General features: G+C 46.4%; 1 protein-coding gene across 3 annotated transcripts in view; it reads right to left on the minus strand.

The window, feature by feature from the left end:
* Positions 1 to 21,157, minus strand: part of IRAK2 (interleukin 1 receptor associated kinase 2) — a 62,896-nt gene that overhangs the window by 19,831 nt on the left and 21,908 nt on the right. For 2 of the 3 annotated variants that reach the window (XM_025449988.3, XM_025449979.3), the window contains exons 3-9: positions 17,159 to 17,305; positions 10,482 to 10,606; positions 7,777 to 7,971; positions 7,628 to 7,692; positions 5,129 to 5,243; positions 2,629 to 2,738; positions 553 to 748 (exon numbers count right to left, since the gene is read on the minus strand). In XM_025449988.3, the coding sequence (XP_025305773.1) occupies positions 553 to 748; positions 2,629 to 2,738; positions 5,129 to 5,243; positions 7,628 to 7,692; positions 7,777 to 7,971; positions 10,482 to 10,606; positions 17,159 to 17,305 (953 nt within the window). The remainder of the gene's footprint in view (positions 1 to 552; positions 749 to 2,628; positions 2,739 to 5,128; positions 5,244 to 7,627; positions 7,693 to 7,776; positions 7,972 to 10,481; positions 10,607 to 17,158; positions 17,306 to 21,157) is intronic. The other variant, XM_025449987.3, reaches the window with a different exon arrangement.

A 21,157-nucleotide genomic window follows, 5' to 3' on the forward strand; every position in this document is an offset into this window, starting at 1 on the left:
GGAGGGGCAGGAGAGGGAGAAGCAGACCCCCTGCTGAGTGTGGAGCCCAACATGAAGCTCAATCCCAGGCCCCCAAGATCATGACCTGAGCCGAAGTCAGATGCTTAATCTACTGAGCCACCCAAGCACTGCACATATTTTTCTTTTATTATAAGTATTATTAAACCTTTTATGAATATAAGAACTATTCTTAGTTATAGGCCGTAGAAAATATGCCCTGGGCCATAGTTTGCCAACCCCTATTGTACTTCTTTTTTTTTTTTTTAAGATTATTTATTTATTCATGAGAGACACACAGAGAGAGACAGAGACATAGGCAGAGGGAGAAGCAGGCTCCCAAAAGGGAGCCTGATGCAGGACTCGATCCCAGGACCCCGGGATCATGACCTGACACAAAGGCAGGCGCTCAACCACTGAGCCACCCAGACGTCTCCCTACTATACTTTGATAGAATATATCTAGGGGCCTCTTCTCTATCTTCTGCTTATAAAGAAACTGTGGGACGGACAAATCAGTAGAGGCCCACATCCAAGCAGAGAAGGAGGCTCTTACTATTCCACAACTAAAGATGTCCACTCGTTTTGTCAGCTGCCCCACTCTGATGAAATCTTCTGGCAGATATGCAGCTGAGGCCTGGAAAAGGTGAGTCTTCATCATGGTGTATTTTGACCTTTTGTTGTCAGAACACAGGTGAGCTATTGGATGAGCCAGCTTGGGGATGAAGTTTTGGTCAAGCAAAACATTGGAGCTGTGGAAAAGAAAGCAGAGAGGATTTCTTATTTTGAGCTGGACAAGAAGAGGTTGCCATGGAGACCCTTTCAGAATACGAATTCACAATAAGCAGCATCTGTCTCTGCAGGTTCAGAGTCACTTTAGACCTTCAGTCTGGATTTTCTGAGCCAGTTCTAACAAGGGAAGGGAGTGAGAACCCACTCCCACCTGCAAATAAGGATGGAGCTAAGATGAGTTGTGTTGCCCCAGGAATGGCATTTGGGGTACGGCCTTCCTGGCCCCCACAGATGGCAAACCCCCAGCAACCTCAGCTTGCCAGGCCCATGGGCTATGCAGGTGTGGTCCCTTCCAAAACTCTTCTGACCCCCAGCTCTGGCCCAACTAACCCAAGCCACCATCCCTTGTGACTGGTCCTGCCCAGATCATGGAGAATAGGAGGAGCAATAAAAACATTCTTGGACCTCTGGCATCTAACCTGTGGGAGTAAACACTCTCAGAAAGTACTTCAAAGGAAAAAACAAACAACAAACAGGAAAACAGCTAAGTTACATATGTAAAAATAACCCAATTGACCCTAAATAGTTGTTTAAAAAAGACATCGGGGCGCCTGGCTGGTACAATTGGTTAAGCGTTCGACTCCTGGTTTTGGCTCAGGTTGTGATATGAGGGTCCTGGGATCAAGCCCCATGTCAGGCTCTGCACTCAGTACAGAGTTGGTTTGGGATTCTCTCCCTCACCCTCTGCCCCTCCTCACCTCAAATAGAGAAATACATCTTTTACAAAAAATAAACACTGGGACATCTGGGTGACTCAGTGGTTGAGCATCTGCCCTTGGCTCAGGTCGTGATCCTGGGGCCAAGGGATTGAGTCTCGCATCCCCTGCAGGGAACCTGCTTCTCCCTCTGCCTATGTCTCTGCCTCTCTCTGTGTATCTCTCATGAATAATTAAATAAAATCTTAAAAAAAATAGACATCAATTCCAGTAGCCACTATTAGGAGTGGTTAAATTATGGGCCAGTCCCTTCAACGGAAAACTAAAATGTCACTAAAAATAATGGCATGCAACATGAGAAAATATTTGCCTTATTTAAATAAAGGGGGAAGAGACAAAATATGAATTGGTAACCAGGTAATAGTGCTCCCTTAGGGCTAAGACATCTGTGTAGGCAGGGATTGAAGAAATGGAGGCCAGGTGATGAGTCAGGGCACCAGGGCCAGAATGACCTCTCTCCCTTTCATTTCCTTTCTCACAATTACAATTGTTTGTGCAATCAAACAAAAATCAGGGAGAAACAAAGAGGACAGGGCTTCCATTTGCCAAAAAGAGAACTTTGAGGCAGTACAGTTCTATGGTTTCAATGTCAGTTTTGCCAGATTTTCTGATATCTTCTAGAATCTCTCCCCATGCTGCCAGTCCGCAGACAGGGCTCTCTTGTTCTTGGGAGCATGGTGCTGAGACACTGGGCTGCACGCATACCCTGTAGGAAGCTTCCCTGACACAAGTTACTTTTGCCAACAGATACATATACATAAGCAGGGGATGGGTCTCCAAGAAGACTCTGAGCAAGGAGTTCAAAATCCTAGGGGGCTTAACCCAAAGCTCAAGGACTGGGTCCAGACCAGCTGCTGGGTTGGGAGTAAAAGACCTCAAGAGTGTGGGGTGCTCACTGGGAAATCACTTGGTGACAGGTGGGCAATGTGTGAGGGCAGCAGAAACACTGATTTCTGCAAGAATAAAAGAGAAAGAAAGAAGAGCCTCAAGGCAGGTGAGGTGGGGAGAGAGATCCAAAGAGAAGAGAGACAGAGGGAGAGGAAGGGGTGTAGGAATGTGTGGCTTGGCCAATGGCTTGGCCCTAAAGCACAGGTCCTCAGCAGGGTACAGCCTACCCCCCTCACCTCTTGACATTGCCGTGGATGATCCCCAAGCCATGCAGGTGCTCCACAGCACGAAGCAGCCCGGAGCAGATGCTGGCACGCTGGGGCCAGAGAAGGGGCTCCGAACCATCCTAAGTAAAAGGAAAAGAGGGAAAAACAGTCACACCTATGCCTTTTCAAAGTCCCAACGAGCTCCAGTCTCTCCTCCAGCCTTCACATCCTCTGCAACAGGGCTCGGCCGGCATGGTGTGCTGGCAGGGCACCACTTTTGACCTCAGAAGATCTAGTTGTAAATCCCAGCTCACACATGCACTAGCTGCGTGACTTTAAAAAGATACATAACGTCTCTGAGCCTTGGTTTCTTCTTCAGTTATAAAATGGAAATGTTAATCTCTATGCTTCTTTATTTTTTTTTAAGATTTTATTTATTTATTCATGAGAGAGAGAGAGAGAGACATGGGCAGAGGGAGAAGCAGGCTCCATGCAGGGAGCCTAACGTGGGACTCGATCCCCAGACCCTGGATCACGCCCTGAGCCAAAGGTAGACGCTCAACCGCTGAGCCACCCAGGTGTCCCTCTGTGCTTCTTTAGGATTGCTCTAAGGATTCCAGGAGAATATGGTATGGAGTATATAGTATATGAGTATACGGTATGCCCCTAGCATAGTCCCTGCCACACAGTGGGTGCTCAGTAAACTGCAGCTATTTTTATCATGTCTATAGAGTGGCACGTCTAGAATTGGGTCCTCTAGGAGGGGATAGCTGAGAGAAGAGCTAAGGATCTTGTGTTAGCACACCAAGCACATGGACCTTATGCCGATTTTATGTGTATTTGGGAGATTTCACAGGGGCTGATGGGGATTGTGGAGTGAGCTAAAGCCCCCCAGTATCCTCCCGGTGTCACCACTGTTGTCCTAAGACTGAAACTCCAGGCTCAGTCACAGCTTATTTTTCAAGTCCCATCATAGATTCCACATCCTTGAAGAACTGGCTTTGCTAACAGATTTCTTTTCAAAAAGTCTGAAATCTAGGGATGGCTGAGTGGCTCAGTGGCTGAGCATCTGCCTTCGGCTCAGGTCGTGATCCCGGGGTCCTGGGATTGAGTCCCGCGTAAGGCTGCTTCTCCCACAGGGAGTCTGCTTCTCCCTCTGTCTATGTCTCTGCCTCTCTCTCTCTCTCTCTCTCATGAATAAACAAAAAATCTTTAATAAAACAAAACAAAACAAAACTCTGAAATCTAGAGCCACAGAAACCCTGTTTAAATTCCAGCCCTGACACTTGTCAGCTGTGTTCCTTTGGGCACGTCACTTTGCCTCTCTGTGCCAGAGACTCCTCTTTTAGAAAACAGGGGATACATCTTGAGTTGTAGCAAGGCCTTGAGGGTTCATGTGTAAAGCTTTTTTTTTTTTAATTTTTTTTTTAATTTTTATTTTTTTATGATAGTCACACACACAGAGAGAGAGAGAGAGAGGCAGAGACACAGGCAGAGGGAGAAGCAGGCTCCATGCACCGGGAGCCCAACGTGGGATTCGATCCCGGATCTCCAGGATCGCGCCCTGGGCCAAAGGCAGGCGCCGAACCGCTGCGCCACCCAGGGATCCCTCATGTGTAAAGCTTTTATCATGGCGTCTCACACACCACAAGAGTGCAACAAATCTAACAATCATTATCATACCATGAGTAACTGCTTTGGTCTCTGTTAATGGAAGCAGTAATTGTCTCGTGGAATAAGTGTTTCCCCTTATTTGAGGGGAAGGAGCTTTGTTTGTTTTTAAAACTGTAATTTTAATAGGTATGATACTCACATGCTATAATATGTGAAAGGTACAAAGAGGGGGTATATAGCAAAAGTTTCTCTCCTGCCCCGTGCTCCAGCTACCTCATTCACTTCCACAGAGACAGCCAAGGCACCAGTTTTTTGTGTCTTTCCAGAAATAGCCCATAAATACACAAGCAAAAAGATATATAATAGAATAGCATGTTTAGCAAATAAGAATTTGCTTCCACTTCTGCATACTCTTTATCTCTTATTTTTTTGTCCTATTGCATTGACTAGCACCCTCAGAACAATGTTAAATAAAATTAGTGTCATGAGATACTTTTGTCATGCTCTTGACTTAAATGAGATGCCTCTTGTCAAATAATTTTTCAGCGGCATCCTGGGTGGCTCAGCGGTTCAGCGCCTGCCTTCAGCCTGGGGTGTGATCCTGGAGTCCCGGGATCAAGTCCCATGTCAAGCTCCCTGCATGGAGCCTGCTTCTCTCTCTGCCTGTCACTCTGCCTCTCTCTCTCAATATCTCTCTCTCTCTCTCTATGTGTGTGTATCATGAAAAAATAAAATCTTTAAAAAATAAAAAAATAATTTTTCATAGGTTCTTATCTGAAGATGTTTAGCCAGATCTTATCAATCCCAGCCTAACTTCTCTCTGGACAGCCCCTCTCCCTTCTGGAAGTCCTTGAACCTTGAGTCCCTAACTGCGTGTTACCTGGTCCTAATCTCTGACCATGAACCAGCCCCTTACCTGATCCTGGAGTCTGTCCTGTAAAGAACCATTTGCCATGTATGGGTAGATCAAGATGTAAAGCTGATTTCCAGTGCAGAAGCCCAGCAGAGGTAAGATGTTGGGGTGGCAGCATCTGAAATCAGGTATGAGTAAAGAGGTGAGGAGTCAGACAGAAAGAATAAACAAAGACTGCTCCACTTCCTCACCTCTCCACCTTTCTTCTACACCTTCTACCCCAGTGAGGCCATCAATGACTTCCCAGGTACCAAATGCTCTGACCCCTGAGGGTCCCAGCCCCAGGGTAGAGAGATGAAAGCTGCCTGCCTTCAGTAAGCTTGAGGTCAAGGAGCTCAAATTTATCCTGCCTCGCTGCCTTGCAGCACATAATACCTTAACCATCCCATCTTCTGGAAACTTAAAAAGGCTTTTTAAAAGTTAACGAACTTGCTCACAGTCACAACCAGTAAGCAGTGAAGGCAGGAGTAGATCGCAGGTCTGTTTGACTCTCAGGACTGGGTTCTTCCCTGAAATCCTCTTCTGCTGGGTTCTGAGTCACTGTTCCCTGCTGACTCTTCCTACATCTCTGATGGCTCTTTCTTGGCCCTTTTCACTATAATCCTCCTCCTTTGTCTTCCTCTGAAAGCTAAGTATCCTAGCTCAGCTCGTCATCTTGTTTTAGAAGCTGTGTCTCCAGGTATCTCCCACCTCTATGAGGAATGCCCTCAAACCTCCCATTGCAGCCCCTTCCCAAGCTCTAGACCTGAATGTCTACTTGCATCCTGATGCTCCAGGTGAACACCCTAGACTCAACAAGCCCCAAACCTGCTTCTGTGCCCAGCTGTTATCTCAGCAAAGGGTAACTTTGCAGTCTCCATGCAGTTTCCTGGAAACCTCCTTATCTCTCCCATCTAATTAGTCAGCATTCACCGTCATAAATAGCTTTCAAAAAAAAATTTAAAAAAAAAAAAAATAAATAAAATAAATAGCTTTCCAAAAGTCCCCTTCATTCCTCCTTCCTCTGCCTTGAGTCAGACCCTGATAGATGCTCCATGAGACTATTAGAATGGCCTCTTGCCCCAGCTCGCCTGCCCTCCTCCACTCCCCCACCCCCCAGGCCATCCTACTGCACTTTTCACACTCATGAGAGTCATTTACGCTCAGTCTCTCCTAGACCATAAATGTTCCCTAGGCAGGGGATATATATTCATCCTAGAGCCAAAAAAAAAAAGGCAAAAAAGCCTTGACAACTCACATTTGCCCAATCAATGAATGGAGTGTCTGCCAAGTCCAGGAAGGCACTTTGCCAAAATGGAAAGGGGAATTATACTTTCATTTTTTATGAAATATGTGTGTGTTTATTCATACACACGTATGAATAGAGAAAACAGTAAAGAAAATATATCAAAATACTAACACAGGAGTAGTTATTTGTAGGTGCTATGGAAAACAAGTGGTTTCTATTTTATTATTTATGATATTCTTTATTTCTTAAGATGCTCCACAATAATCATGCATTCCTCACTCAAGGCTGCATGCTGACAGAGGAAACCCAGCTTGCTAAGGTTGAATGACAGCTGGCATCCAGCACCTGACGGGTGCCCAATATGCCATTGTTAAATTCATCAGTCAGTGACAGCAGAGCCAGAACAAGTCTCCCCAGGTCCTTCCTGTTCTCTTTCCCAGTCCCCCACCAGCTCTGGGACAGGCAGGCTCACTTCCTTTCTCAGCCTCGGTTTCCCCTTCTGTAAAATGAGCAGGTTTGAGGATGACTTTTAAAGATCTTTATTACTCAAGACTTTATTGTACACTATCATACAAAAACAGCCATAGAGAATACAGAAATAAGTACATGTGGCTGTATTAATAAATAAATGAAATAAATGTAATAAATGAAACTTTATTATGGACACTTAAATTTGAATTTCATGACTTTTCATGTGTCATTAAATACTCTTATTATTTTTTTTCAACCATTTGAAAATAGAGAACCCATTCTTAATAGTCAGGCCATACAAACACAGGCACATCCAGATCTGGCCCATGAGTTATCATTTGCCAACTCCTGCTCCAGAACAATACCATTTTAAGGTGGATTTGCCATTACAGTTAGAAACAGTACATCTCTGCCCATCTCAAAACATGGGATAGAAACAGATTTCTTCCACCCTGGAAGGTAGGAGCTGGGCCAAGTAAACCAAGGTTCTTTGATAATTCTAATCTACACATATAGTTGCTACACAGAAAAAGGATGGACTATGAAGCCAGACCAACCTAGATTCAAATTCCAGCTCTGCCACCTACTAGCTGGACGATCTTAGACAAGACACTTGGTCTCTCTGGGCCTCTGCCCACATGCAAAACAGTGCTGATAACAGTAGCTATGTTACAAGGTTCTTGTGAGGATTAAATGAATTTATACATATGGAGTACTTAAGATATGCCCAGCACACAGGAAGCATTATAGAAAAGGTAGCTGTCACCCTATCAAACAAATTATTTTCCAAAGGGGAAGCTCACCTATGACAAATTTGTACCTCTGCCTGGAAGAATTTTTCAATCGATCCTGGACCTGAGTAGGCTGCCTGTGGGAAAAGACAATGAAACATGAAAATCCAGCCTCACCCATAAGGCCTCCACCCCCTTACAAAAAACCAAGAAGTGCTCGCCTCTCTGAGCTTCTTGAAGACGAATAGCGTGCCATGTTTTTGCCCTTTGTAGATGTCAGCAAAGTTCCCCTCACTGATTTTATAGTTTTGGTTGAAGTTATCAGTTGCTTGGACCACGTCTGTCTCACTCCAGAAAAGGCTGTCTCCAGCCAGGCTCAAAAGTGTTTCCTGCTTAGGAATAGAGGTGCTAAAGTCCTGGGAATGCAAGGAGAAGAGATGGAGATTAATATGGAAAATATTTTTTTCCCTACTGCCTCAGGGAATCTCAGATTATCAGAGCTAAAGGGGTGGAGAAGTTCATCTTGTCCAGTGAGGAGAAATAGGACATGGGTAGGACCAGCTCAAATCCCAGCTCTGCCTCTAACTAGCTCTCTGACCTTGGGTAAGTAACTTAACCTCTCTGAGCCTGAATTTCCTCAGCAGCAAAAGTGAAGATATCAATAGTACTCTGGAAGGTAATCCTGAAGATGAACTAAAATGTGAATATTCCTGGCACATGGTTGGATTTTTCTGTTTTGTTTTTTTTCCCCCCAGTTTACAAAAGTGAGAACCACGGAGGTCAGGGAGCTAAGGTGAGGTCATGCAACTGGCCAATGGCTGAACTGGTGCCCCTGGTCCTATACATGGTGTACATGGCAGGAAGCAGGATCTAGGTTCACATAACCAAATGCAATTCTGTGTGAACTTATGAAAAGCAGCTTTATTTCAGTAACACTTTATTTCTGTGTACCTTTTTAAAAATAGGTGCACAGGGCAGCCCCAGTGGCACAGCGGTTTAGTGCCACCTGCAGCCCAGGGTGTGATCCTGGAGACCCGGGATCGAGTCCCACATTGGGATCCCTGTGTGGAGCCTGCTTCTCCCTCTGCCTGTGTCTCTGCCTATCTCTCTCTCTCTCTCTCTCTCTCTCTCTGAATGAATAAATAAGTAAATCTTTAAAAAAAATAGGTGCACAGAAATTTAACATTTTAAAGCTATATATGCTTATAGACTGTTTTAGAAAATTACAGGGGAAGAAACCATCCATGATCCCATTACCCACTGAACTGCTATTAAAGTTTAACCCAGGGCAGCCTGGATGGCTCAGCAGTTTACAGCTGCCTTCAACCCAGGGCCTGATCCTGGAGACCCGGGATCGAGTCCCACGTCAGGCTCCCTGCATGGAGCCTGCTTCTCCCTCTGCCTGTGTCTCTGCCTTTCTCTCTCTCTCTCTCTCTCTCTCTCATGAATAAATAAATAAAATCTTTAAAAATTCAAAAAAAAATCTTTAAAAAAATTTTAAGTTTAACCCATTTCTTGTAAATTAGAAATACAAGATTTATTTTTAAAATTGGGATCATGCCATACACAGTTTTGATTTCTGGTGTTCTTACTTAACATTATACCATGATCATTCTCCCAATTATTAAATTGTCTTAGAAAATTATTATTAAAAAACAAAACCCAAAAACCCATGCTTAAGTGTCCATCTCCTCTATGGAAGAACTTCATTAACCAGACCCATATAGCATCAGCTTTTCCTCAAGGCACCCTGCCCAAGACACTTTTAGAGGCCCACAAAAACTTTTTGATTTCTTTTAAAGTCAGAAGAACAAAAATGAACTTTTAGAGTCAAAGAAAATGTTTTAATTTTTAATCCAGCTTGGATTACATTCATGTTTGTGCCAATACAATTGTAAAATATAATCTTTAAATTTTTTTAATGAAGGAAAGAAAAGGCACATGAATGCAAAAGTGCTACAAAAGCCATATGTGGCCCTGGACCCAAGTCATTGAAAATTCAGGATAACAGGATGCCTGGGTGGTTCAGTCAGTTAAGCATCTGACTTTGGCTCAGGTCATGATCCCAGGGTCCTGAGACAGAGCCCTGCATCAGGCTCCCTGCTCAGTGGGGAGCCTGCTTCTCCCTCTCCCCTTGTTTCTATGCCTGCTCATGCTCTTTCTCTGTCAAATAAATAAATAAAATCTTCTAAAAAAAGAAAATTCAAGATAACTCAGACATACTATGTGGAAAAAAGGTTAGAACAGAGGTGGTTTGTAAGCAAATGACTTAGTATAAATGTAACCAATATACTTTGCGGGGAGAAGGATGCTATGTATCAGCTCTCATTTAAACACAAATAATGGAAAATCTCATTACAAACATGTATTCATGTAAAGTGCACCGTCTCCAGTCACTCCCATCCCAAGCCTGGGCTTCACTAGCTTGCATTTAGTCTTAGAAGCTTAGAGTAATTCCATGAGTCACCTTTCTCCTTCATTCCCCTAAACCCTAGCCTCCAAATTGGTTCCAATACATTGCTTTTTTTTTTTTTTTTAATGTTTATTCATTTAAGTAATCTCCATACATAGGGCAGCCCAGGTGGCTCAGCAGTTTAGCGCCGCCTTTGCCCAGGGTGTGATCCTGGAGACCTGGGATCGAGTCCCACATTGGGCTCCCTACATGGAGCCTGCTTTTCCCTCTGCCTGTGTCTCTGCCTCTCTCCCCCCACCCCCTCTCTCTGTGTCTCTCATGAATAAATAAATAAAATCTTTTTTAAAAACAAGTAATCTCTATACACAATGTAGGGCTTGAACTCGCAACTCTGAGATCAAGAGCTGCAAGCTCTACTGACTGAGCCAGCCAGGTGCCCTAATACATTGCATTTTTGGGCAAGAGCCACAAGCTGGGGGAAGTGGGGATCACTTGGGGGTGGGGAAGGTTTACCTTTGAATTAGATGAAACAGGAACATCGGTTTTTAAGGAATGAGGGGCATCTGCAGAAGGAGGTAGGAGGTTGGTTCTGGCTGGAGCAGGCCCTGGAAAGGAGGGCTCATGGGTCTGGCCATGTCCTGGAAAGGAGGAAGACAGGAGGGGGTCCTCAACCAGTTCCCACACCAGTTTCTCATTCACTCTACAAACACAACACCTGCTACTTCCTGACCCCCCCAGCTGCCAGCCTACACGCTCCTCTCTAGTTACCTCAGTGATGCTCTATGACAGCCCCATCCCTGGGCTGGTTCTTTTTTTTTTTTTTTTTTAAGATTTTATTTATTCACTCATGAGAGACACAGAGAGAGAGAGAGAGGCAGAGACACAGGCAGAGGGAGAAGCAGGCTCCATGCAGGGAGCCCCACGCGGGACTCAATCCCGGGTCTCCAGGATCACACCCCAGGCTGCAGGCAGCACCAAACCGCTGCGCCACCAGGGGCTGCCCCCTGGGCTGGTTCTATATATGATTCCCATTTGGTGGGTAGAGAAATGGAAGCACTGGAGGTAGTGGCTACTTGCCTACAGCCGCACACCCAATAAGGGGCAGAGCCACAATTCAAATGGGAATCCATGGGATTTCCAAGCCCTGAACTGTCCCACCTCCCACACAAGGAGCAGTGAAGGACACAGGTGATCAGCTATGGAGCCCGTCTTCCAGAAAACTCCATCACAACAGCAATGGCAATGACCACCCTCCAAGGGCGGGGAGGCAGCAGAGGTCACCAAAGCAGGTTGGGAGGCCAAGGAGGGTTTCATAGAGGATTTTAAAAAGTGGATCTGAGGTCAGAGGGTATTGGGGGAGTAGGGCTGGCTGTGTGAAGGTATGAGAGTGGGCAAGCCCCAGCACACATAAAGTACTCCAGGCACGCTTAGCTAACTAACACTGACGTCACTCTAAATGAGCCACCTTGTGAAGTCATTTAAGCCTCACAACTATCTCAGTAGATCATATCCTCTTTACAGATGGTAAAACTGAGGCAGAGAGAGGTAAAGTAACCTTTCCAAGGGCACACAGCCAGTGGCTCTGGAATCCATGCTCTTTTTTTTTTTTAAAGTGGGTTCCACAGAGGGTACCTAATGTGGGGCATGGAGCCCAACTAGGAGCTTGAGATCAAGATCTGAGCTGAGATCAAGAGTCAGTCAAATGCTTAACCCACTGAGCCACCCAGGTGCTCCTGAAGTCTGCACTCTTAATCCCTTTGTGAATGAAGAAGATTCAGGAGAGAGAAGGCTTGAGGAGTAGCTTGGGGTCAGGTAAAAGCCAGGTTAAAAAGGGGACATTTCTTCACTGGGCACCACAAAAAAAATTAACCTGAACACTAATGAGGCACCCTGGAGTCGGATGAGTTGGAGCAGATGCAAGCCAGGGATGAGACAGGAGGAGAGATGAGCTGCGGTGGCTGATCCACACAGGAGCAGGCCTCGGCCAGAAGCCAGAAGCTCCGGATGTCACCATCTGGAGACACCCAGGTGGCTCCGTGGCTGGGATGGCCTCCAAGGAACTGAGTGCCGGCCCTCCAAGGGAATCTGGCCTTGACATCAGGGTTACTGGCCCAATCCACCTGCTTCAGGTATTTCTGGTTTATAACATCAGGAAATGAGTGATTAATCTAGAACTTTGGCCATAAAAAAAAAAAAAAAAAAAACTTAATTCAGAAAACTGAAAATAGCACCATGAGGAAACTAGAATGGGGCTTACTTAACTATTAACCTAGGGAGTTGATAAAAACAAAGCTCAACTACCACAGGCTCAGGCTCTGTCATCCCCACAGAGCCCAAGAGAGGGGGCACCCTAAGGCTCTTTCCCTGAGTCGTCTGCTGATGACCAGCTGTTGCTCCCAGACAGTGGACCACAAGCTCCACCACCCTCTCAGATCCACCCCACAAAAACCACCCATGCTGCCTAGGGGCTGCTCTTCTGGCTGGGTGTGGAGGGGAAAATGAGGGGAGACTCAGGGCCCTGACCTCCCTGAAGATTCCAGGTGAGCCTGCCCTAGACACCGCCCCCCAACCTCCTCATCCCCTCTCCTCGCTCCAGACCTAAGCCTCCCCCAGCCCTGCCCAGCTCCTTTCCATTTTCTCTCAGGCATTTGTTCTGTGCAAATCCTTCTGGGAGTACCTGGGTGGCTCAGCAGTTGAGCATCTGCCTTCAGCTCAAGGCGTAATCCTGGAGTCCCAGGATTGAGTCCTTCATCAGGCTCCCCTCAGGGAGCCTGTTCCTCCCTTTGCCTGAGTCTCTGCCTCTCTCTCTCTCTGTCTCTCATGAATAAATAAATAAAATCTTTAAAAAAGAAGGAGGAGGGGGAGGAGGAGGAGAAACCTTCTGCCTCTCAGGTGACCCAGTCTAGTACAGGCCTCTGCTTGGGGGCCCGGGGACCATGCCTTGCAGAAAGGCTCCCTGCCACTGCTGCCTCTGCCCAGGCCCTGCCTTCTCTTGGCCTTAGCTTGGTACCCTCGGCCTGTGTCTCCAAACTGTGGTCATGTTCCTCCATCTCCTAATTGTTGGCCGTGGCTCTGTACTACCTCACGGTGAGTTACTTGATGTTTTTCTTTCAATCCACTTTAATTCACACACATTATATATTTAGCCTTAATTGAAACCCCTAGTTTCCTGGGTATAAGATATACATCTTTTCTAACGTCTGTGTTCTCTTGTACCACTGGGAGCCCTCAAGTTCTGCCCTCACCCTGACCCTGGCCTTGCGGCAGGGCTCTCAGGGCACAGATGGTCCCTCTTCCTCTCCCGTTGCCCAGTGACTCTCAGGCCAGCACTGGTCTCGCATTAACCATGACTTTCAGGTCTGGATTGATGCCTGGGGTTCACCTGAGGGCTCTACTAGGCCTCTTGGGTTGGGAGGGTGGTCACTGAGGTCTGCTCTTGCGACATATGAGGGCTACTCATTGAAGGAGTGGCTCTTTATCCCTGTGGTTTGGGGAGAAAAAGGAATGGGATTTGAGCCAATACCACAAAGCTGACAAATCGGATAAGAACTAGACTTGCTTTGTAAATGCTTGGTGGAAGCCCTGGATCTGGGAAGACACTCCTCCTTACACATGTCCTTTCCAAATCACTCACCCTCCACGTGCCAAAACTTTCACTAAAAAAATATTTCCTACAACAATCTTTCTGGAAAGTCTGCGTTACCAAGCAGAATACATTGCATCTCATTCTGCTGAGTGTCACTGAAGGCATGAGTAAAGTACATTAGAGATGTGCCGCTTCTGATCTGAGGTTTCCTACATCCTGCCCTGTGACTGGCACCAGTGGAGCTGCCTCTACAGCTTCCCCATGTCCTCTGTCAGTATCAGAGAGAAAGGGCCTTAAGTCCTGGCTTTTTTAAGATTTTATTTATTTATTCATGAGAGACAGAGAGAAAGAGAGAGAGAGAGAGAAGGCAGACACAGGCAGAGGGAGAAGCAGGCTCCATGCAGGGAGCCCGACATGGGACTGGATCCCTGGTTTCCAGGATCAGGCCCTGGGCTGAAGGCGGCACTAAACCGCTGAGCCACAAGGGCTGCCCCTGGCTCTTTTATTACTAAGATTTGAACCAGGGTGACCTGTGCTTCGTTTCTTTGAGCTTTCTCAAATGCAAAAAGAGCAGGAAAAGCCCACTCCTGGTAGAGTTCTTGTCCAGACAAAATAAGCGAGATGACAGTTAAAAAGCACAAAGATCAGTCTCTGGCACACAGGGTGTCCCAGAGCTGGTAAAACTATGTGCAGAATAAGAGATCCTGACAGATAGCCCGACAGCCTCTCCTATAGCTAAGACTTTGTGACAGGTACGTCGGCTACTAAAGCCCTATTATCTGAATTCCAGCTTTGTGAAGCTGTTTATTTATTTATTTTTAAAGATTGTATTTATTTATTCATAAGAGACAGAGAGAGAGGCAGAGACATAGGCAGAGGGAGAAGCAGACTCCCTGTGGGTGAGCCATCCCAAGACCCTGGGATCATGACCTGGGCCAAAGGCAGACGCTCAACCACTGAGCCACCCAGGTGCCCTGTGAAGCTGTTTAATGAGTGGCTCACAACTCGTTGATGGCTTTCGTGCTCATGTATTCTCCTCCTCTGTGTCTCTCTCCCATTTCCTTCCCACCTACAAGGGAATCAGTACGTGCAGGGTGAGGTTACCATGTGGATTCAGGAGCAACTGCCCTGAGCTGGATCCTACCACTTTCTCAGCCATGAAGCTTCAGCAGGTGATGCAGCCTTCCCCAGCTGTCCAGGGGAGCAACAAGAGCCCCCACATCATGGGGGCAACAGGGCAACTTGGTGGGGCACAAGGAGCTCTTGGGCCAGCAGCTCCCACATGGCAGGTGGCATCACTGCCACCTCTGTCTTCCCCTGCCGCCACTACCACCTCTGCATTTTCCACTCAAGCACAATAATCAGTCAGCCTGAACTTGGGGGCCCAACAGAATCTTAGCATTTCCCCAAGAGAAGATGGGGTTTGGGTTATTAGATTAAATTCATGATTCGTTTCTGTTTGGGCAAAGAGAGACAACCAGCTTCCTTCCTCCGTCTGTGGACTGTGTTTATTTATCATCTTGACTTGCTGGGGCAAATGTGCTCCCGAGGGCCATTCGGGCCTTGCCCAACGAAGTTGGACTTGCAGTCGCCTAGATAAGGAAGGCCAGACCAAGTTGTGACCTCTATCACCTCCTCCATCCGGGTCGCATTTCCCTAGAATTTCCCTATTTTACTCTGATTCTTCCCTTTGGCCACCAGCCAGTATGACATTTGCTTTCGGATCACTTCCCCTTATCTCTAACTGCTGATCAAAGTTCTGCACTTATTTTTGTTTGCGTCTATCTCCCTGGTGGAGAATTAATTTCCCAGCTGCAACCTATCTGGGGAGTTGGGAACACTGCTAATATTAACATTTGATGAGCACCTACACGGTAGCAACAATGAGGTGTTTGATTCCTTACTACAACATACTGGCACAGGCTTTCATTACTGTGCTTGCTCTTTGATTTTTTTGTTTTTTAAGATTTTATTTGTTCATTGAGAGAGAGAGAGAGAGAGAGAGAGAGAGAGCATGCACTGCACAAATGCATGGATGCGGAGAGGGGCAGAGGAAGGAGAGAGAGAGAATCTCAAGCAGACTCCACACCAAGCACGAAGCCCAACATGGGACTCGATCTCACAACCCCAAGATCATGACTCTAGCCAAAATCAGAGTCAGATACTTAACCAACTGAACCACCTAGGTGCTCCTGTGGCCACTTTTTTAGATGAAGAAACTGAGGTACAGAGAAGCTAAGTAATTCTCCATCTAGAAAATGGGAAGTGGGACTCAGATATAGGTTTGTCTAATACAAAAACCCAGGCACACTCCTCTAGGCCAACCCTGACCCTGACTTCAGGGACAGCATCAATGAATGGAGATTTCTTGGATTTGAGACCTGCCGCTCAGCACTCAGGAGCCTACAGGGGAGCAGAAGGGAGGCCAGACCCCCGGGAAGAGGTGGTGAGAATGGACACGTGGGTGTGAATAGTGGTCCTCCCCAACCCTGCCCGCTACCCACCATCCAGGGAAGCCACCTGCTGGCTGAGTCCTTCCATCACTTGGCAATCTGTCCTGAACCTTTCCATGGGCACAAGAGGATGGAAACAAATCTGAAATGGTCTGAAAGGCTGTGGGGTAGCAGTGTGTATGGTGTTAGGGACAGAGGCATTTAAATCACACTGCTCAGGGGTGCCTGGGTGGCTCAGCAGTTTAGAACCGCCTTCAGCCCAGGGTGTGATCCTGGAGACCCGGGATGGAGTCCCACGTCGGGCTTCTTTCGTGGAGCCTGCTTCTCCCTCTGCCTGTGTCTCTGCCTCTCTCTCTCTCTCTCTCTCTCTGTGCCTTTCATGAATAAATAAATAAATAATCAATCAATCACACTGCTCAGGTGCTACTTCCTACTTGCATGACCTTGAGCAAATCACTTCTCCTTTGGGTGCCTCAGGTGCTATAGAGCAACCAGCAGATCTGTGATGTGTGTAGGAGAGGAAGGCGGGGGAGGTGGCAGGCAGCACCTGTCAGGCAGCACCCAGGCTGAGAGGCCCAGGCCCTGGGGCTTGGAGAATGGACAGAGAAGTTATCAGGCTCCCAGGCAGAGGCAGGCAGCAGGACCAGCCCATGCTCGGGGTTTGGGAAACCACAGGGAAAATACCTAGGTCCCAGAGCATATGACCTTAGCAGGCTGTGTAACCCCTTCATGTTTCAGTTTCCTCATCTGTAAAATGGGGACAATCACAATACCTAACTTGGGCAGCCAACTGAGGATCACATAAGTCAGCATCTCTGACGTACTTAGAATGGTGTCTGGCCCAGAGAGAGCCCTCAATTACAGTTATCTTAATTTCTTTCTATAAAAATGATAATAAGCGGTATATATTCTGTTATCTGACTTTGGGGGGCTTTTAAAATTCACTATATTGCAAGCATGTTTCTGAGTACACACACACATCCATAGCATTTTTAACAGTATTGTATTGTTCTGACTGTTGTTAATTTAACCATCCCCATGGCTGTTTCCAATTTTTTGCTATTATATGCTGAGCTGACTATCCTGATAGATAAAATATTTCCTTAAATACACTTCCTTTAAATTAAAAAGTTAAATCTAATTTAAAATACCTGGGCCTGGGAAGTCGGCTGGCCTCACAGACGGCCCCTTCTCCTGTTCATCTTCCATGGTTCTTACAGAAGCTTCTAGGGGCCTTCCTGGCTTCACAGCTTCTGGAAAGTCTAGGAAGGAACAATTGATCTCAGGAACTGGTTTCCCTGATACAAGGTAGAAAGAAAGTAAGTTACTATTATTCAGTGAATTGAGATAGTCATGAAGAGGCTGGGTCTGGGGGCACCTGGATAGCTCAGGAGTTGAGCATCTGCCTTTGGCTCAGGGCATGATACTGGGGTCCTGGGATCGAGTCCCGCATCGGGCTCCCTGCATGGAGCCTACTTCTCCCTCTGCCTGTATCAATGCCTCTCTGCTATGTCTCTCATGAATAAAAAAATAAAAAAATAAAATATTAAAAAAAAAAAGAGGCTGGGTCTGCAAGTCAGAGACCTGGGCTCATTCCTGGCTCTGCCTCGAATTCACTTGTGGCCTCTGACTTCTTTCCCTCCCAGCCTTGGCCTCTCTGTGTATGTAGAAGGGGAACACGACAATCTCCTGTGATTGGTCCAGCTCTGACATGGAGTCACACAAAACTGCCTTCTGATCTGACCAGCTGTGTGACCTCAGACAAGGCACTCTCCTTCTCTGAGCCTGTATCCTCACCTATAAAATGGAGAGGGTGATAATGCTAGCATCTGTGTGCCTACCTCCCAGGGCTGTTGAGACGAAGGCAATGGGAACACAGACGCAAAAGGGCTTTGTAGACGAATGTTTCCTGAACACGAGGAAGTTAAAGCTACTCACCCCACCGAGTCCCTAATGGAGGCCCTAAACATAAAAGTCTGGCAGTCCTATAGCTTCCCCTTCCGCTGGCAGTGGAACCATGTGCATCCTTCCCCATCTTACAGATGGGACCCTGCAAACAGTGGCCATGCCAGCTTCAGTGCCAAGCATGCCAGGCCCCGCTGTGCATCCTTCACATCCTCACAAGCTGTTTGCAGTTTCATCCCTATTAGAAATGCGGAAACTGAGGCCTGAGCAGGTTAAGTGGCTCACCAAAAATTACATGGCCTAGGCAGGCAGGACTGGCTGGAGAAGCCTGGGTGGAAGTCCCCTGGTTCTTGAGAGGAATCCCTTTCCCCTTTGCACCAAAGTGGAAACCCCGAAGCTGCTGTGAGGGTGTATTTATACCAGCTCCCAACCAGCTTCTCAGAGCCTGCACTCTGTGATACAGCTTCCTCTAGCCTCCACCACCGCTGTCCTGGCATTGTCTCCCCTGCCAGCAGCTGCCTCCAGCTGGAGCAGCCTCCAGACCTTCCCCAGGTCACATCCTGCTAAAATACAAGTCTTGCCTCATCACTTCCCCATTTAAAGGCTTTATGACCTCGCACTGTCCAGATGAAATACATACTCTTCTTCCCCCCAATCCTTGTATCTCCCCATTACCTTCCAGACCAAACCCAAATTCTACAGCCCTGCATTCCAGGCCCTTCACCCTCTGGTGGTCTGGGGTGGACTCATATTTGAGAACCATAAAATCAAGGGCACTGAAATCCTGGGGAAAGCTTCCGACTTGCTCACACATGCGTCAGGTGGGCCTAGGATGCAACATCTCCAGCCTTTGAGTCTCCCTCTGGTAGCAATTCCTCTGACAGATGAACTGTGTCTCTCTCTAAACAAAACCGATTGTTACCAAAGGGCCATGTTTTTCACACCCAAACTTTGCAACTAGAACAATAACACCTAAAAATGCACGGCACTATGCTTGTATGGAACCACACAGATTGTCTGATCTTCATGACAACCTCTGGCAGCTAACAGAATTGTCTGCCTTTTATTTTTAAGCACACTGAGGTTCAGATAGGTGAAATGATCTGTCCCCAAACAACTGATAGGATTCAGACCCAGGGCTGGTTTCACCGTCCCCACTGGACTCAGCAGGAGTACTGAGACTCCACTGTTGTGTCCCCCATCCAGCTCCCCGGGTCCCCTCTGTAGCCACCACCCAGGGGCTGCCTGCACAAAGCAGGAGGGAAGGGTGGGAACGTGGGAAGAAAGGCTACAGGGAATGCACAGAATTAGTTGAGGAGGCTGAGTGCAGGATGATGGGTGGCTTTCTACTTTCCTGATAATGACATGTTATTCTCTTGAATAAAATTATCTTTAAAAAAAAAAAAGATTTTATTTATTGGGCACCTGGGTGGCTCCTTGGTTGAGCATCTGCCTTTGACTCAGGGTGTGATCCTGGGGTCCTGGGATCAATTCCCCCATTGGGCTCCCTACGGGGAGCCTGCGTCTCCCTCTGCCTATGTCTCTGGCTCTGTGTCTCTCATGAATAAATAAATAAAATCTTTAAAAGAATATACAATCTTAAAAAAAAAAAAAGTAGCAGAGCTGAGCTCTTTAGAATTCAGGCTCTGCAATGGAAACCAACTCCATCACCTCCCAAGTCTATTGACTTCATGCCCCCTTTCATGAGGACTAAGGGACACAATGCGTATCACCTGCTTAGCTCCATGCACGGGAACGTCATTGCTATCTATTATGATTTTTAAATATTGGTTATCTCTTTAATAGCTCACGTATTGAATGTAAGGAGAATAGGATAGGAGTCTCAGTTTTCATTTAACACAACTCTGAATCATTCACACTTTAAAAATTTTTTAATATATATATTTTTTGTGATAAAATACACATGACATAAAATTTACCACCTAGGCCATTTTTAAGTCCACAATTCAGTGGCATTAAGCCATTCACACTGTTGTACAACCATCCCCACCATTCACCTCCAGAACCTTTTCGATTTCCCAAACTGAACTCTGTCTCCATTAAAAACCAACTTCTCATCCCTTTCCTCTGTAGCCCCTAGAGCCCATCATTCTACTTTCTGTGTCTAGAAACGAGACTGCTCATTTAAGTTTTTTAACTTGTATGGGTGGGTTTTTTTTTTTCACTTTAATAGCAACTGAAAAGATGTGTCTATCTATTGACATGGAACGGTATTATTAATACACCGTTGATCTCTCTGTCTCTCATGAATAACTAAATAAAATCTTTAAAAAAAAAACCTCTAAAAAAATACACCGTTGAGCGACAATAGAGTTTACAGACTATGTAACCAGTTTCCTGTAAAATACATGTAAAAGTATAGAAGACAGGATGCCTGGGTGGCTCAGTGGTGAGTGTCTGCCGTTGGCTCAGGGCATGATCCTGGGATCAAGTCCCACTTCGGGCTCCCTATGGGGAGGAGCCTGCTTCTCCCTCTGCCTGCCTCTGTCTCTGTCTCTGTCTCTCTCTGAGTCTCTCATGAATAAATAAATAAATCTTAAAAAAAAAGTATAGAAGACATCTGTGTATGCAGAGACAAAGGTGAAGAACATACACAAAATGTGAACAGTGATTATTTCTGGATAGCGTGATTAGCAATAATCTTACATTATGGGGTTGGTTGGTTTTCTGTTTATGCACATTGTAGAATTTTTCGACAATGATCACACATTGGTTGCAAAGTAAAGTATGTTTCCTAAGAGGAAAAAAAAATCAGGAAGCAAGTTAGCTAGCTACAATAATGACTAGAACTGAGTCTTCCAAGCTAGAGTGAGAAGCTGTTCACACTAGAGAATCCATCTGACCCAGATTAGCAAGCAGGCGATCTCTACATTCGGATCTGACTCACTTCTGCTTTTGCCACCCACTGTCTAAGATGTGTTCTTGATATCTTCACAAGTATTCTCACCACAACCCTGAAAGTAGCAAGAAAGGAATCGGTGGTTCAGGGAGATGAGGAGACCCACCTGAAGAGGAAGGTAGAAGAAAGGAGTACTGAGGCAGGAAGAAGGGGAAGCCTTCTGCAGGGCTGCAGGCAGGACTCTCACCCACAACAGGAGAACACCAGCTTCATTCCCTCCCATCTGGGGTCTCCAGGCACTCAGAAGGTTGTTCATGGGCCAGGCTGCCCCACCCGACCCCCCAGGCTGAGCCCCTCCTGGCCCAAACTGAGAGCCTAGAAAAGG

This window comes from Canis lupus, chromosome 20 (assembly GCF_003254725.2).
Source record: "Canis lupus dingo isolate Sandy chromosome 20, ASM325472v2, whole genome shotgun sequence".
Taxonomy (NCBI): domain Eukaryota; kingdom Metazoa; phylum Chordata; class Mammalia; order Carnivora; family Canidae; genus Canis; species Canis lupus.